Genomic DNA, 17,415 nt, shown 5'->3' with positions numbered 1-17,415 from the left:
GATAATTTTGAAGTATATAAAACTATTTCAAGATTAATATTGAATCAATGTGTTGTCGCAAAATATTTTTAAACGTGTTTGCTATTATGCTTCTTGCGATAACTAGTAAAATTAAACAGATTTTACGTTATTCATATGATTATTATTATAGAGTTTTAAACATCATTTGTAACGTAGGCGAAGGAGGGCAAGTTTTTAAACTTGTAGAAGCATTATAGGAAGAAATAAAGTAATTTGTTCAAGGTTACCTACTTGCAAACCCTCATTTGTAAAGGAAATGTTGCAGGGGGAAAAAGAAAATTAAATAGGCCTAACGAAGGGGGGAAGTAAATCAAATAGGCCTAACGCAGGGGGGGAAGGAAATCAAATAAGCCTAACGCTAAAATTGTGATTTCAATTCCTCTATGATTTTATTTGATAGTTACCATTGTTCTCATCACCGTTTAAATATTAAGCCTGCTATTAAAAGTGACGGACATCTTCACTAGTCAACAGTATATGCCATTTTCCATTAAAGTCTTGCCTTATACTCTACCCATCTACAATACTTGATATCCAGGTTTTGTATAGTTTTTTTTTTTTTTTTTAAATAAGGTTCGTCTGTGTAACCGTATTATTATTATCATTGGTCATAATCATATAGAAAATCAGTGAAACACAAGGGTTGAATAATTTATTTATGTGAAAATAATAATTAATTTATTTTTCAAGGTTTAATAATTCCTTAAAAACAAAGTTTGTTCGATCTGATATTGTGGTCTATGTAAACATTAAATGAATCTTTAATTGAGGCTTTAATTAGCGTTATCTATATAAGTTTTAATCGGTGAGGTACAAACTATCACATTAATTTATGGCCACGTGGATTAAGGCGTGCGACTCGTAATCTGAGGGTCGCGGGTTCGCATCCCCGTCGTACCAAACATGCTCGCCTTTTCAGCCCTAGGGGCGTTATAATGTCACGGTCAGTCCCACTATTCGTTGGTAAAAGAGTAGCCCAAGAGTTGGCGGTGGGTGGTGATGACTAGCTGCCTTCTCCCTAGTCTTACACTGCTAAATTAGTAGCTTTGCGCGAAATTCAAAAACAAACAAACTATTGTTTTATTGCTTTGTATACAAATACATACATTGTTACTTGCTTGAAAATTTGCAGGTATACTTGAGATAATATTTTGTTTAGATTGTCCTATGACTAGAATTGAATGATTTCGATTACTATTATCGGCTTTAGTGTTTGCTGTGTTGCGTAAGGCCCTCTGAACGCACTTTTAAAATTACTTGATTAAAGTCACAAATTTGATACTTTTATATGTGAAAATATAGTTCGATAATGATGAACTTAAATTTCATTTTATTATGTGCTCCGAAAAGCGAAATTTTGCAGATTTAACTGAAATACAATAAGCGCATTGTTTCGTACATTGTGTTTACTTTATTACGGAAAACATTCTTAAATTAAGACCGGCTAGCGCAGAGAGATCTCGTGTAGCATTACGCGAAATTCAAAACAAACTAAAATTGGGCCCTAACCCTCTCTCAGACCTTATAAAAGTCTATTATTGTTTCAAAAATATCATTAATTTATATTCTTAACGTAAACTATGAAAACATATGTGTGTGAATAACTTCTAATACAACTGTTGTTAATCCTATACTTTGTTAACCGTTGTTTGACTGATACTGTGAGGTAGTCGTAACTCTTGCTATGCAAAATAAAAAGTTTAATCGTACAATATATTAGCAGAAAAATACATGCTGACCGATACATAATTTTTTATAAAATGGTTACAGACAGTGCAAGTAAACTATTCACTTGCATATTGTGCTACTTGTTGTTGAGCATTACATATCAGAATAATAATTTTACAGCTCACTCAAAGATGGAAACATACCTTAAAATTCCATCCGCCAAATCAGCTTCTAAGCATCATCCAATGCAAAAATATATCACTACCATCATTCCAATTGAATGCAAAAAGGCAGAGTTAAAGCTGTTCTTCATTTAGCATAGTGGATCATTCATCTGAATTGCTTCCAATGGAATGAATGAAATAGCACTTCAACGCATGAGGTACACGACCTTTGTTTTTATATTTTAGGCTCAGAGTTTTATAAAGAAATAGAAACAGATAGAGACGACAACTATTATTCATAAGTAACTGATGGAAGCACTGATACAACTGTCTCACAGATGTTTTCTGTTGACATTCAACACCAAAGCCTTATAAAGCAGAAAACTGTTTCAACATTTAAAAATAATCCAAGTGACTAAAACTGGTGCAGCATCTTTGGTAATTGTCCTTAAATGTCTTAAAAAAGAAGAGATATGCAGAAATGTATTATATTTGGAGTCGATGGGGTGTCATTGTTTGTATTATATTTGGAGTTGATGGGGTGTCATTGTTTGATACTACTATTCTGTATATACTCTCTTGAAATAAAAAAAATTCTCACCGTGTTCTTATAAATTGTTTTTCACTCAATTTGATTGGCAGCAAACATCTGAGGTGTTTCCAAGACAATTATATTTTCTTGTGCATGAAAGTTGCAGTTAGTTTCCAATAGTGCCAAAAGGAGAAACAATTAGATACAATTGCACGAAATATTAGAAGTCTCGAACCCCCCAAAAAATTATTCAAACAGAATGCATCAGATGGTGCAGTCGATGAGTTAGGCTTTCAAGATTTTTGACCAGGTGGAACGCCTAAGTCAATGACTCGCAAAAATGTTACGCCTTAGATCTCCTCAACGACACAATAAGTTGTACCTGATCTTACTGAAATCAACTCTCACTAATCTGACCAGAACAATTCATCTGTTTCAATTCGAAACAATTTATCCTTCTAAGCTTTTTCTGCGGCTGATTGTGTATTAACAATCAGTACTGAAATGACTAGGTGATCATGATCACCTGGAGTGCTACTCATGATCACCTGGAGTGCTAATCATCATCACCTGGATTCTGTCTTCATTAGCTTTGATTCTGAGAAGCAAATTAAGTTCCCACCAACATCTTTGTACCAAGAGAGTAATTTTATATGTTTTGATGATAAAGCTGGCATTAAGAAAGTGGAATAAAAATATAAGGTTCTGTTGGTAATGTTTTTTTCTTGAAATGAGGACCCGTCTGCTGGCTAATATCAGTGCAATACAAAAGTTTGCCTGTGCTGCATTCAAAAGAAAACATGTCACAAATAAAGAGTTTCACTACAAGTCTTGCGCAAGAATTTCAATCCATATGTGAAAACACAGCAAACTAAGAAAAAGTTGTGTAATTTAAAAAACAACACCTAGAAGCAAACAAGTAAATGGCCATTCTGGCTTGAGGTACATGAAAACAGAGATGCTTCAAGAGACACAAGATTCATTCATTCACTAACCTGAAACCATTCGGATCTAATACAGTTGGAAGAAAGAGCATCCTGCACCTTCATTAATATGAAGACAAAGCTGAGAAACTGACTTCAAATTAAAATTTTGAGAAGCCTTTTATATTTTAAATATTAAATATGGCCTGCAGTGGAAAGATACAACTGCAAGAATTTTCAGCCGGCTCTATCTATTCTCGAAAAATCTCGATTCTCACTTATAACATTTACTGGTTCTAAAGATTGCCTAGAAAGATTCGTTATGATGAATATTATAGAAATTTATCACTGATAAAACCACGAATAAAATGTTTTTATCATTTTAAATTCTTTTACTCTGAGATATAAATAATTTTTAGACATTTCTTTTATTTTAAAGTTTGAAATAATGTTTTGTTCAGCTTTGAGCTCTACATGATTTACTTGATTTTACTTTGATTTACTTTTTGCAGCAATATCTTTCCAGTCAATCTACAAAATAGAGATGGGACTTTTTTTCCTTTTTATAATAGTTTATTGTCTTGAATTATCTCAGTGTTTAAACAATAATATCCTTCAACTAGCTAAAATTCAGTTTTTCCATATATTACGCTGATTGAAATTTTAGGGTATAGACTTTTGCAGTTTCCAGATAAAACTGTCTAAAGCCTTCATCTGATTTGTAAATCCAACAAACACAGCTTTATTGCACATATTACATAAAAGGATGAATCAATCATTTTGTAAAGTGGGACCTTTATATAAATGCGCATCGTATTAAAAACACTTTGCTATTACATCAGTGTCTCCTTAAGATTATAGCCAGAAAAAAAGAGAGTTTTATTTTGTTTGCTTGTTTAAAATTAAGCACAAATCTACATAATGAGCTATCTGTGCTCTTATAACCAAGAGTATCAATACCCGCTTTCTAGTGTTGTAAGACTCCATACATAGTGTAATGCCACTGTGAGGGGGAAGGGGTAAATTTTTTTTTTAAATTTCGCACAAAGCTACACTATTACTATTTGAGTTAGCCGTCCCTAATTTAGCAGTGTAAGACTAGAGAGAAGGCAGCTAGTCATCACCACCCACCGCCAACTCTTGGGCTACTCTTTTACCAACGAATAGTGGGATTGACCGTCAAATTATAACACCTCCACCGCTGAAAGGAAGAGCATACTTGGCGTGATGAGAATTCTAGCCCGCGACCCACAGATTACGAGTTGAGCGTTCTAACCACCTGGCCATCCCGGAACAGAGGGCAAAAGAATTGCTCATGGTGACAAGAAACCCACTTGAAGTGAAAATGTATTCTCAAATCGGCTGATATGAATACTAAAACTTCAATTAGTAATATACTCTTTTATAACAGTCAGTTTATTTAATATCTTCAGTATTTCTTTAATTTGATGTTAATAAACGAGGCACTTCAGAATTTATCAAAACAATTTGTTCTTGTCGAGAGGACTATCAAGGAATTATTTTCACCAGATAATTTAAAAGAACCCGCAAACGAAAGAATAACGCTATAACGATATCAACCAGCCTATTCATGGAACATGCAAACAAATTCAAAATAATTATATTATAGAAAGAAATGTATGTTTTAAAGCCTTGCGCTAGTACAGTGGTAAGTCTGCGGATTTACAACTCTAAAATCAGCAGTTCGATTTCCCTCTGTGGGCTCAGCAGACAGCACGATGTGGCTTTGCTATAAGAAAACACACATATATTTTAAAATATTCTCACATAAAATACCTTTAAGATTAATATTACCAATAAAATATATATGTCATTTTTTCTTTAATGTGTGCAAAAGAATAATTTTATATTCCACTACTTCATTATGGTGTACCGTACACATTACTTATTTTGGGAATATATCGTTTTGAGGAAATCACACATAAAAAAAGCGGCGACCCCTATTGATTTTACTTCGTGTCACCTTCTACGCTGATGGTTTTCTTGTGTTTTTGTTATCTGTATTAGACATCAGCCGGATTGTGTACCCTGTTTGCAATTGGTTGAGGTAGTCATTGGATAAACTGCTTTACTACTGCTCGACAGTTATTAACTTAATAACATTTCAGCTAGTTGGAAAAGGTAAAAGAATGTCAATCACTTCAACAAAGGCTGTTTTTCATCCTTCCTTTTAAAATCATGTCAGTATTCGCTCGCTGCTGTGCTTAGTCGATCATGGTAAGTTGACAAGAGAAGAGTATCTTAGCTGCTGTTCAAAAAATGAAAATGTGTATGATTAGGTTTAGATAATGGTATTCAGCTCTAGATTAATTATGGTTTGTAATAACTGTACTCAAGTTTTAGAATAAATGAGTTAGCAAAGTCGTAATAACTAGTCATCAAATCAGTTTCGTCACATTGCTTCATACATTGCAACAGTTAATGTAATTTTTGTGTCAGGATTTCTAAGTGATAGTTTTGTGAGGCCCTAGATTAATTCATTTTTTGAACAAAGTGAACTTTTACCTGCAAGCTAACTATATAGATCAGCTATATAGGTGAATGTAACTTTAAACATTTGATTCAAGTTGTAAAGCAAGTTATGTGATCTTAACTCTTTGTAAAAGTTGCATTTAATTGATTCTATAAATACACCATTTTACTGTTCAGTTTAAGGAGGTTTTGGTAAGAAAACTGATAAAGGAAAGATTGGAAGGAAAGCCCCACTTTTTTAAAAATAGGACCTATCTTAAGAAAACAGAGGAAACTTCCTGAAGTACATAAATCATTGTTTCTATACTTTAAGCTTTTATAAATGTTTATTTCATAAAAATAAAAACAAATACCCTATTCATAATGATTAGGACATTATAATTCCTGTTGTAAAAACCTTAAAAATAAGACCTCTGCTTCCAAAATATTTATTCTTTGCAGTGAGATGTCTTTTTATACTGGGCATTTACTATGACTATAGATTTTAATTTTATTATTTGTCATTAGTATATTGCAAATGATAAGGTAGTAAAACAAGATGCAAGAGAGCCATGAGTTTGTTAAAGTTTTCATTTACATTAACAACCAATGAACCAAAGTAATAAAACAAATTAGATACAGACTTTATGATACATAAACTCAACTACAAACTTTCAAAATAGCATTCATGTAATCACAGATATGTGGGTCTTCCTCGTTTCCACCATGTACATATTGATTGTGAAAGTAGCAGATCAGTTCCATCTGGTTTCTTGGTTGAATATGTGTGGTTTTTAATTAGATAGCATTATAAAACTTCTGTAATTGAGTATTTGATCTTATTAAACAAGTGTAGACTATGTAAATTATTTTACTGAAAATGTTTAAATGTGAGTGCCTGTATTTTGAATAGGCAACTGCAGAACATGCAAATTTGATTTCTAAACACATTTGATTCAGCCATTGATTACTAAGATAAGTATGATACCACAAGTCAGTCCAAGTGGAAATGGCACAAACACAAGTTTCAAACACTTGGACAGAAAGTTTACGTATGAAAACTGTGTAATTGAACCTCAGACATTGACTACCGAAGATGAGACATTGGTGAGGGGTAAAAAGTGTTCATTGTGTGCTTTTGATTTAAAATAATTCCACATTTGTCTCAAAATAACCAGATGTTAGTTTGATTAACTAGTGATATAAAAGGGCATGGTACATGTCACAGTTTGAATTTTTAATTTCTTCAGGCAACTTTTTTGCATGCAGAAAGCATTTTGGGCACCTTTTATATCTATATCCAGAAATTCAAGAGGTAACTTGAAAGTATAGGAAAGTATTTTCATACTATATCTTGTTTAAGTTGTATAGCATGGCTTCTATCTCCTTCCACAAAAGCCAGCATCAGAAAATAAGTGTTAAAAAAATAAATAACTTAATGTGCTTGGACAAAACAACCATGTTTTACCAAGGTTACATTTCCCAAATCTGTTTTACAAGATTAGTATAACCTGACACCTGGTGTTTCCATTTTCTCCAAGTAAGCAATACTTTATTATTTAACTACTTCAATTCAGTTGAATGTTAATACTTTAAACATTTAATTACTGGGATAAACTGGTTGCTAGGTTTATTTTCAGGTTTGTTCTAAGTAAATAGCTTATTCTGACTGGAACTTAATCAGTGAATTAAATTTGTTATAAGAAGCATGTTTTTTGACTAAAGATTAAAAAGCCATATTTCTACACATATGGTCTGGTTGAAAAAGTTAAATATTTTAAACTTGCTGAAAAATAGTAATTGTGTATTTGCATAATATTATATTTCTAGTTATAAGATATTAATCATTATGGTATTATTAAAGTTTTAGAAAATGGTTAATTTTAAGTGATGTAACAGTCGTCACTGTGCATAGTTATTACAAAAATTAACAGATTTGATGTTTAAATTATGAGAAGAAAGGACCTGTTTGAAAGCTAAAGTTTTGTGGTTTTGTCTGTAAGTTCTTTTAATATTAAGTTATGTTTGCAATGAAGGTAATGAATGTTTTAAAAACAAAAGTGGACAGAGGCAATGTTTCTACCCTACATGTGTATGTGCTTTTGTTAGGAAGATTTCTCAAATAGATGAATGGATTTGAACAAACTTTGGTATATGTTTAGATTACAATCCAACTTCGAAGTGATTCTGTTTGTAAGCATAATGACTGATTTTTCACACTGTATTTGTTTTGTAGCTCAGTCAAAAAGTGATTTTGATAAAACTTTGTGTGGAGTTTTATTCCTCGTTGTCCTAACAAAAGATGGCCCACATCTGGTGATAACTATAGACATAGATCAATTTACTTTTTGAGGATCGAATATGATTGGTGCTGTGTATGCACTCTGCTCAGTTCCCGTGTAGTTACTGGTTCAGGCTTTCATGGATGATGAGTTAATAGCTTCTAAGTTGAGCAGAGAACATTTTAAGTCTGGCATATTTCTTTTGGAAAATTTACTATTGTAAAGTTTTAAACATTATTAAAATCTGTGAACGTGAAATAGGGACTAAGGTTTAGGGTATTTAGTGAATAAATGTTTTAAAGAAATTTGTGGTGGATAAATGTTCAGTGTAAAAGAGATGTGTATAACTACTTTCTGGTATAACCATTGTGAGCACACCTGTAAGTAAAACTAAAATAAAAGCCATACTGTAGTTCTGTAGTGTCCAATATTGTTACCAGTCTCTGTATGTGGTGAAATGGCTGATGACCTGTGGGAAATTGGTACCTTACTTGTACCAGCAATGTAATTAATTTTATTAATATCTAATGGAAAACATTTTTCTCTCCCTCTATAAAAAGTTAATTTTTTTTTGTTATGTGATTTGCAGCTTTGGTGATTATGAACGAACTATTGGATATGTCTGTTGTTACTTCTATTTTTTATGTAAATTATATCTAACAAGTTTATAAGAAACAAAACAAAAAAACAGTAGTATCTAAGGGCAAAGGTTGCCCAAGGTAACTATTAGTTGAAGTCAGAATAAGTGTTTTGGTAAAATATATGAAACACTTGAAGTGAAAAATACAACTTGTAATAATTTTTGAATGATTTGTGAAATATGATAACTCCAACCAAAACCTTTTATCAAATGGGAAAATAGTAGTTTACTGGAAATGTCATTAGTGCTGCTGAAAGGTGGAGAAGATATTGCTGAAATGTTAACAATTGTGTAATTTGTTTGTTTCTTTAGTTGGTCTGTTAAACAGAGCATTTGTTTAATTACATATATTCATCCATTTCCTTGACTTTTTTTATTATAGTTCCTGGTGGTCTCATGTAGAAATGGGCCCTCCTGATCCAATTCTGGGAGTGACAGAAGCCTTCAAACGAGATACTAATCCTAAGAAAGTCAATCTAGGAGTTGGAGCATATAGAGATGACCAAGGAAAACCTTTTGTGTTGCCTTGTGTTAGAAAGGTCTGTGTAGATAATATACTTGTGTATGTACATCTTTCTTGAATCTTCTGTAGAACAAAATGTAAGGTCCACTTATTGGGAGTGAATATTGGAATACGGATGTTACTTTCTGAACTTAGAGATGACAGAAATGGAAAATTGCTACTGACTAAAACATTAAAAGCACAAAACACAATGGACTATTACTGACTAAAACATTAAAAGCACAAAACACAATGGACTATCAGTGGTGACAGGCTCCGTATGTCACATCTCTTTAGTTAAATTCGTTGTGCTCAAACATATGGTAGGAAAGCCCTGGGCCAGTACACTAAATGCCAAGAAGAAATACTGTTGCCTGGTTCAGAACATCACTAGTGAAGTTACAGCTATATTTCCTGCAAAAGAACATTGTTAATGACCAATTAGCAGTTCTTACTCCTATGCACAGCTATAGTAAGAAGGTTACTTCAGCTATTGTGCATCTAAGCTGACTCAAAAGAAAACTGAAAAAAAGTATATGTTATCCAAGGAAACATGAAAGACATGTTACAATCCTCTACTGCAGGATGGGTAAAAGGGCTGGGCACCCCCACTCCATCGAATAAAATATAGTGCACATGAAAACAACTGATTACACATTGACATGTTTACATATTTTATGTTAAGGGTAACAAATACAAAGTTTTTTTGGCACAGTAATAAGTAAAATTATTTCTTGTAACTTTCAGGTATCTCACTTCATTAAACATGCTACATCATTGGGGCAAAATTTTCTTGTCTCTTAAGTATTTACTTTCAACCATTAATGGCTGAGATCAAGATATGGGGGAAGGTAATTCATGCATGCTAGAAAATTTAAGATACAGGTCTTCCAATAGGACATATTGATTGGCCATCATATCTATTTCAATATAGAAGTTTCTTTTTACTTTACTTTGTATCATAAGGTTTTTACGTTATTCTAGTCATACATATTCCAGAAGCGTTCAGCCACAACAGAGGACATTGTTACCATGTCTCATGTGAAACTGAAGTTCTTTTATTCTGGTTTGTCCTATGTACATTTTACTGTAGCTGAGTTGGTATATTCCATCTTTATCTTCAGTGTTTTTTGGGGTATTTGAGTCTTTGTAACTGGTTGGCAAATTTGTTCTGAAGAATGAACTCTATAATCCTTCAATCTGAATTATTTCACAACTTTTTTTAGAAATAACAGGACAATAGTAGGCTGATGAACTTTTGTAATTATTTTAATGTTTTCAGTATTTCATCTGTAGTTGTTTTTCTTTCATTTTGTAAAAAGAAACTCAATAACTATAGGGTTTTGTAACATCTTTCCTCAGCTGCTTTTAAGTAATTTTTTTCTTTATTTGTGTGATGTCAGAACACATATCAAAGATACACCATATAGATGTGTAGAACATGCTTAATTCCTGACTTAGAGGGTGGTTAAAATTGTAATGTGGTAGCATACTAATGGCAAATGGTTTGTGGAATATGCTACAATGTAGTTTGATGTCACATTTGTTTAACAAGAACGTATAAGAAAGACAAGTCATCTCAACTGGACTGCATGGCACATTTAATCCCTATGTCATTCATGTTGTTTAAGACATTTTTTAGGGTTTCACTGGTGTTTGACCATATCACGAAGGCAGCATCTACATATCTTCTGTACCCTATAGGTTTTATTACAGTTCCCGTTGCAAGACCTTTGGTTTGTTGGTGACATTTGTTATTAATTTTGAACAAAGTTTAGTAATATTATTTGTCTTTGATATATTCTAATGGTAACTTTTCAGTGTGAAGATACTTTATTGGATAAAGTATCTATAGCTTTGTTTGCTGGAATATTTGTAAACAAGGAAACATCTAACAATACATACAAGTCATTTGTTTGGATTTCAACATGTTTTACGATCTCTCACAAAGTCAGTACTTTTTAACTGTGTTTATACTTACTGATATGTGGATCAGAGGCATTTTTTAACCGACAACTTGGCTAAAACGTGTATAACAGGATTTAAACTACTTAATGTATGGTACACAAGGTTTTGTATTTTAAGTATAGTGCACATTCTGGTGCTGTTGCAGTTTTTATGAATAGTTTCTTGTTTCCCAGCATGATGAAAATTCTGATTTATCATTATCACAGATTCAACATTCTCCAGTATGCATCTTTCTTTAGTTTTCTTGTATGTCTCGTATGTCAGTAACTCTGAGCTGCCATCTCCATAATGCTTGAAGTCTACAACTACTGTAGATTACCTTTATTATCTTCACAGATTTGTATGTCCTTGTATTTTCGTAATACTTATGGGACACTTTTATCTGTTTTTCCACTGTTTGCTTTTCTGTTCTTTCTTATTAGTTTTGTAACTCTTGTTGATTGTTTAATAAAATATTTGTGTAATAACTACATATGTTTCTTTAAGTTAAATTCTATAGAATAAATCGATTCTTCTTTATTAGGTTTTGTTGGTAGGGAAAAATTTAGGCCCACTGGTAGTACAGTTTTTTTCTTCTGGAGTTATTTATTTTTGTGATAGGTTTATGACCAGTGTAGACAGTTTTTGTTGTAAATATTGTATGGTCATGTCTTTCTGTGGTTGGTTTATTACTGGTGTAGGTAGTTACTGTTGTGAATATTGTATGGTCATGTCTTCTCTGTGGTAGGTTTATGACTGGTGTAGGTAGTTACTGTTGTGAATATTGTATGGCCTTGTCTTTTCTGTGGTAAGTTAATGACTGGTGTAGGTAGTTACTGTTGTGAATATTGTAAGGTCGTGTCTTCTCTGTGGTAGGTTTATGACTGGTGTAGGTAGTTACTGTTGTGAATATTGTAAGGTCGTGTCTTCTCTGTGGTAGGTTTATGACTGGTGTAGGTAGTTACTGTTGTGAATATTGTAAGGTCGTGTCTTCTCTGTGGTAGGTTTATGACTGGTGTAGGTAGTTACTGTTGTGAATATTGTAAGGTCGTGTCTTCTCTGTGGTAGGTTTATGACTGGTGTAGGTAGTTACTGTTGTGAATATTGTAAGGTCGTGTCTTCTCTGTGGTAGGTTTATGACTGGTGTAGGTAGTTACTGTTGTGAATATTGTAAGGTCGTGTCTTCTCTGTGGTAGGTTTATGACTGGTGTAGGTAGTTACTGTTGTGAATATTGTAAGGTCGTGTCTTCTCCGTGGTAGGTTTATGACTGGTGTAGGTAGTTACTGTTGTGAATATTGTAAGGTCGTGTCTTCTCCGTGGTAGGTTTATGACTGGTGTAGGTAGTTACTGTTGTGAATATTGTAAGGTCGTGTCTTCTCCGTGGTAGGTTTATGACTGGTGTAGGTAGTTACTGTTGTGAATATTGTAAGGTCGTGTCTTCTCCGTGGTAGGTTTATGACTGGTGTAGGTAGTTACTGTTGTGAATATTGTAAGGTCGTGTCTTCTCCGTGGTAGGTTTATGACTGGTGTAGACAGTTACTGTTGTGAACTTTGTATGGTCGTGTTTTCTCTTTCTTTATTTGCCAATTCTGACAACTTGTTCTTTTGTTTTTCTTTTTCCTGATGTTTTCCCAAGAATTAGAATCAAAGTGATATCTCATTGTTACAGACTAACAAGTTTTATTAATATCCAAAATGTGTTTGTTGGCCTTCATTTTCATGGTGTAGGATTATACATGTGTGATGTGGTTTCCTTCTTAGCATGTTTCTTAGTGAAACTTTCAAGTGTTTTGTAAATCCACAAAAAGCATAATTTAAGGACAAAGTACCCTGTTGATCTATACAAGATAGAGGCCATCCCATCTGTTAAACTAAACATTACAATAAAAATAAACTTATTGGAGCCAGACCCTTGTTCAAATCCATATCAAGCATCACCTTACATTTATTGTACCCACTACAATCTGCTCCAAAGGCCAACCACCCACTTAGAAAAGTAACACCATCTTGAAATAAGATGACCCCAACTCCATTAAAATTTGTTTGAGTCCTTTCTTATTCACTGTTGACAATGCTATCGATTCCCTTAGCATCTCATTCGTATCTTCATTTTCTTTTTCAAAATAAAATTTTATATTAGAGATCTTAACCTGTCCTTATGTGACAGTTTCTGTCCCAGATATCATCCTAATAGCCCTCCTCTGAACCTTTTGCTACAATTAAATCTCCTTTCTAATGGTAACAAGAGAAGACTAGATACAATATTCCAATTATGACCCATACAATGAAATTATAATCTCTTCGTATTTGTATTTACTTTGCTGTAAAAAGAACATAAAATATTTTGTCCAACCAACAGCAAACTGCTTGGATGGTCTGGTTATCCAGAAAATCAAAGTTATACTCTTCTATTACATTCTTATTCCCATCAGAGTTATACTTGTAATTCTAATTTTGATATCTCCTTGCATTGCTTTGCATATATTATAATTAAAACCATCCTATTGTATTCACTCAACTCTCCAGATAATCCAAATACTTTTTGTAAAACAGTGGTATTCTCTTAGACAGCAAGTATCAAAACTTCATCATCAACTAATTTAAATAACATACTAACTATTCCATCTGTGTTACTGCTAATGTAAATTGAAGAAAACAAAATCAAAGTTGCTGACAGTGAGGTTTGAGGTTCCTCACCTAATCTTGCTTGATGTCTTTCCTATCCAACCCATCCCCACACAACTATACAGAATATTTTACTTTGGTTGAATTCTGAAGATTTAAATCTTCTAATCTACATCATTATGTTTATGCAGTAACCTCTTCAAAGAGTACCTAAATATTGAAGCAAAATATTTTTCCTAATGATACCACATTGACTATCCCAAAACTTTGTCCACCACTCATCTAAGATTAATAGGTGTATAATTACTACAACAATTGCCCCTAGTGGCACAGTGGTATGTCTGGACTCGTACCACTAACAGCCAGGTTTTGATATAAGTGGTTGGCAGAGCAGAGATAGCCCATTGTGTAGCTTTCTGTTTAATTTCAAACAAATAAAAACTACAATTTTTTTTCATCCCTGGAAGAGAGGAGTAACATTAGCTAACATTCAACTTTCTACCATTTATTTAAGGACTTAGAAAACATTGTAGCTGATACATGATTAACCTTCTTTAAAATGTTGACAAACTTGGAAATACTGTGATCATCTTGTTCTGTTTTATTTCCATCTGATAACTGTGAAAAATTATGAATATTGTTTAAATTATCATTAGTAAGAACTTAAAGTAGAATTTAACACTATTACATGGACAGGTCAAAGTATGATTTCATGACTGCCTGAAGACTTGTACTAAAAATGTAAACTATCATTGTATACAAATAACTTTACACCACAATGTAATAGATCAATTTTTAATATTATACAAGTCTTAAGTTTTTGGTGTTATAAGGAAATATGTTTAATAATCCTTTACTGAGGATTGTGACATTTTCTCTCTAGTTCTTCCCAGTTTTCTAATTTATTTCACCCCTCCAAGAAGTACAGAATTTAATATAAATTACCCAGGAGAAGTATGTTGTTTAATCTTATTTGTATACAAATCCATAAATCAGAAAATCATACCAACTTGCACATATCCTCTCTGACAAATTGCTAGTAAGTCTTTACGATACTTTTTATAGTATATTATTTATAGCCAATAGAAAGTCAGTTGTAATCTCCAAATGACTGTTATGTTGCTTTCTGTATAGGACATTGAAAGAATTTTTAAAAGCTGTTATTGCATACTAAGAAAGCCAGAAAAGTTGTTATAGTTAAACACTGTTTTATGTGTTGTTATTTTGTGTTTTTTGTTGCATTATGTATTCAAATAAGTGTACAATTTGTATTTAAAACAAAACAAAAAAGGCTTAAGTTTAGTTGACAGAGGAAAAAGTATATTCAGGTAAGTATATTTCTTGTTTTTCATATTTATTTTTTATTTTAAAAGTAACTAATGTAAAAATCAGAATTTTGTTAGGATAGATTAGGTAAGATAAAAATAATTTTTCATGATGTATGTTCACGTATTACATAATTTCATGCAGTAATGTGTGCTGAGTGATCTGCAAGTTGTGTGGTAGGATTATTAGTTACATGGTTCAAAGTGCAATAAAACTGTTTTTTTAATTTTAGACGTATTGTTACGAGACTACAGATAAACAGTTGTGATTTCATGTTAAAATATGCATTGTTCTATATGGGAGGTGGTAATTTAAATTTATTTTCTAATGTTTTATAGTGGTTACAAGGTCAGTCAATTTGACCGACTCCATGTACTCGTGAATGAAGTTTTAATAAAAATACTTATTTGTATTTTTTTTTTTACCAAAGCCCTTTGATATTTACCAAGATCTTGCCAAATTTTACAATGATACACAAAACATATTTAAAAAAAAAAAGTATAATGTAGAAATTTTAAAGGTCAAATTATCAGATATGAACTTCCCTTTATTGTTTTTCAAAGGCTCTTCCTCTAACCTAATATTTTACATACCCTTAATTGTATGTGAAGAGTTATTGCAGTAAATGTAAACTTCTCGCATTTATTATTTAATTTTAGTCCTTTCTACCCTTTGAGTGAACCTAGTTTTTTTAGTTACAGCCACCATTTTTTGTCCGTCTCGAATACTTAAAATGTATTTACAAATATCTATATTTGATAAGTATCTTTGACTAATTAAGTTGTCCAGTTCACAGCAGATAATCTTGTTTCGTTTGTGATAAGAAACCCACTTGAAGTAAAATAAAAATATATCTCAGGACAGCTGGTACAGGTATTAACACTTTGCACAAATAAAGCATGGCCGAGTGTGTTAAGGTGTTCAACTCGTAATCCCAGGGTCTCGGGTTCGAATCCTGGTCTCATCAAACGTGCTCACCCTTTCAGCCATGGTAGCGTTATAATGTGACGATCAATTCGCTATTCATTGGTAAAAGAGTAGCCCAAGAGTTGGTGATGGGTAGTGATGACTAGCTGCCTTCCCTCTAGTCTTGCACTGCTAAATTAGGGATGGCTAGCACAGATAGCTCTAGAATAGCTTTGCATAAAATTCAAAACAAACAAACTAATAAAGCAGAGAATGATATTTCAACCTTCTTAGGTCAAAAACCTTGTTCTATCTATTAATAAATGTTAATACCTGTACCAGCTGTCCTGAGACATAATCTTCATCTTTTCAGAATTTGCTGTTGTGAAATTTGGAATAAAAATCTTCATCTGCAGCAAAATGTCAAATTGAATAATAACTTGTATCTGTGTTCCAAATCTTCAACATAATAGCTGTTACTTTATTATAAACTAAATCTAAAATAGCATTGTTCTAAGTAGGTTCTTTGACCAATCGATGAAAATTATTCCGAATAGTTTTTAAAAACCTTTCTACTTCAATATTGGACTAAGACCACTGGCTAATGTGATAATATTTAAGAATTTCAACTTCTGTAACATTCAGTTTAATTAAACACTTTTATCAGATGTTATCTGATAGATACATGAACATTATATAAATAAAAAATATTTCCTCCAGGTTGAAGAGCTCATGATGGCCAAACACATGGACAAAGAATATGCTGCTATACATGGTTTACAAGAATTCTGTCAAGCATCTGCAGTTTTAGCATTTAGTGAGAACAGTAGTGTTATCAAAGAAGGATTGGTGGGTCATAGTTTTTATTAATTTCATTGCATTAGTTTACTCAAAGACAACCATATAGTCAATTATGGATGAAAAATAAGTTAGTGATCTAAATAGTGTAACACTATTTCATAAAGTATGTGTCTTTTTCTCATGCATAGAACCTTCTAAAAACCTTAAAGAATGTTAATATTGCTTGAGTTTGTCATATATCTAAACCATAGTAAACTTTAAAAACTGTTATCGTGAATTTGTTTTAAAAACAGAACCACCACAGATCACGGTTAGTATCAAACATACCTATGATCTGAGAAATAACTGGACACTACCCTTAATGAATGAGAGATTGATCAGTTAATTTTTAATAAAACAATTACTTGCTTTCTTTCAGAATGCCACCATCCAAGGTATCTCTGGAACTGGATCACTTACTATGGGAGCATTTTTCTTAGTAAGTAATGATTTGATTCAAGTGTTCCTGATATTACTGAAGTGTTTGAGTTAATTAACATTTTAGGGTGTATTTTGTATTACTTGTTCATTGTGTTAGTTTTATCTGTTGCTACTGTTAGTAAATG

At 32.5% G+C, this 17,415-nt stretch overlaps 1 protein-coding gene across 2 annotated transcripts in view; it reads left to right on the top strand.

The window, feature by feature from the left end:
- Nucleotides 1-5,271: 5,271 nt before the first annotated feature.
- The window catches only part of Got2 (glutamate oxaloacetate transaminase 2), a 33,954-nt gene continuing 21,810 nt past the window's right edge, over nucleotides 5,272-17,415 (top strand). For both annotated transcript variants that reach the window (XM_076466285.1, XM_076466284.1), the window contains exons 1-4: nucleotides 5,272-5,546; nucleotides 9,085-9,241; nucleotides 16,730-16,858; nucleotides 17,229-17,288. In XM_076466285.1, the coding sequence (XP_076322400.1) occupies nucleotides 9,107-9,241; nucleotides 16,730-16,858; nucleotides 17,229-17,288 (324 nt within the window). In that variant the 5' untranslated portion in view covers nucleotides 5,272-5,546; nucleotides 9,085-9,106. The remainder of the gene's footprint in view (nucleotides 5,547-9,084; nucleotides 9,242-16,729; nucleotides 16,859-17,228; nucleotides 17,289-17,415) is intronic.

Source organism: Tachypleus tridentatus, chromosome 11 (assembly GCF_004210375.1).
Source record: "Tachypleus tridentatus isolate NWPU-2018 chromosome 11, ASM421037v1, whole genome shotgun sequence".
Lineage (NCBI taxonomy): Eukaryota > Metazoa > Arthropoda > Merostomata > Xiphosura > Limulidae > Tachypleus > Tachypleus tridentatus.
This window is presented reverse-complemented; position numbering and strand designations above follow the sequence as displayed.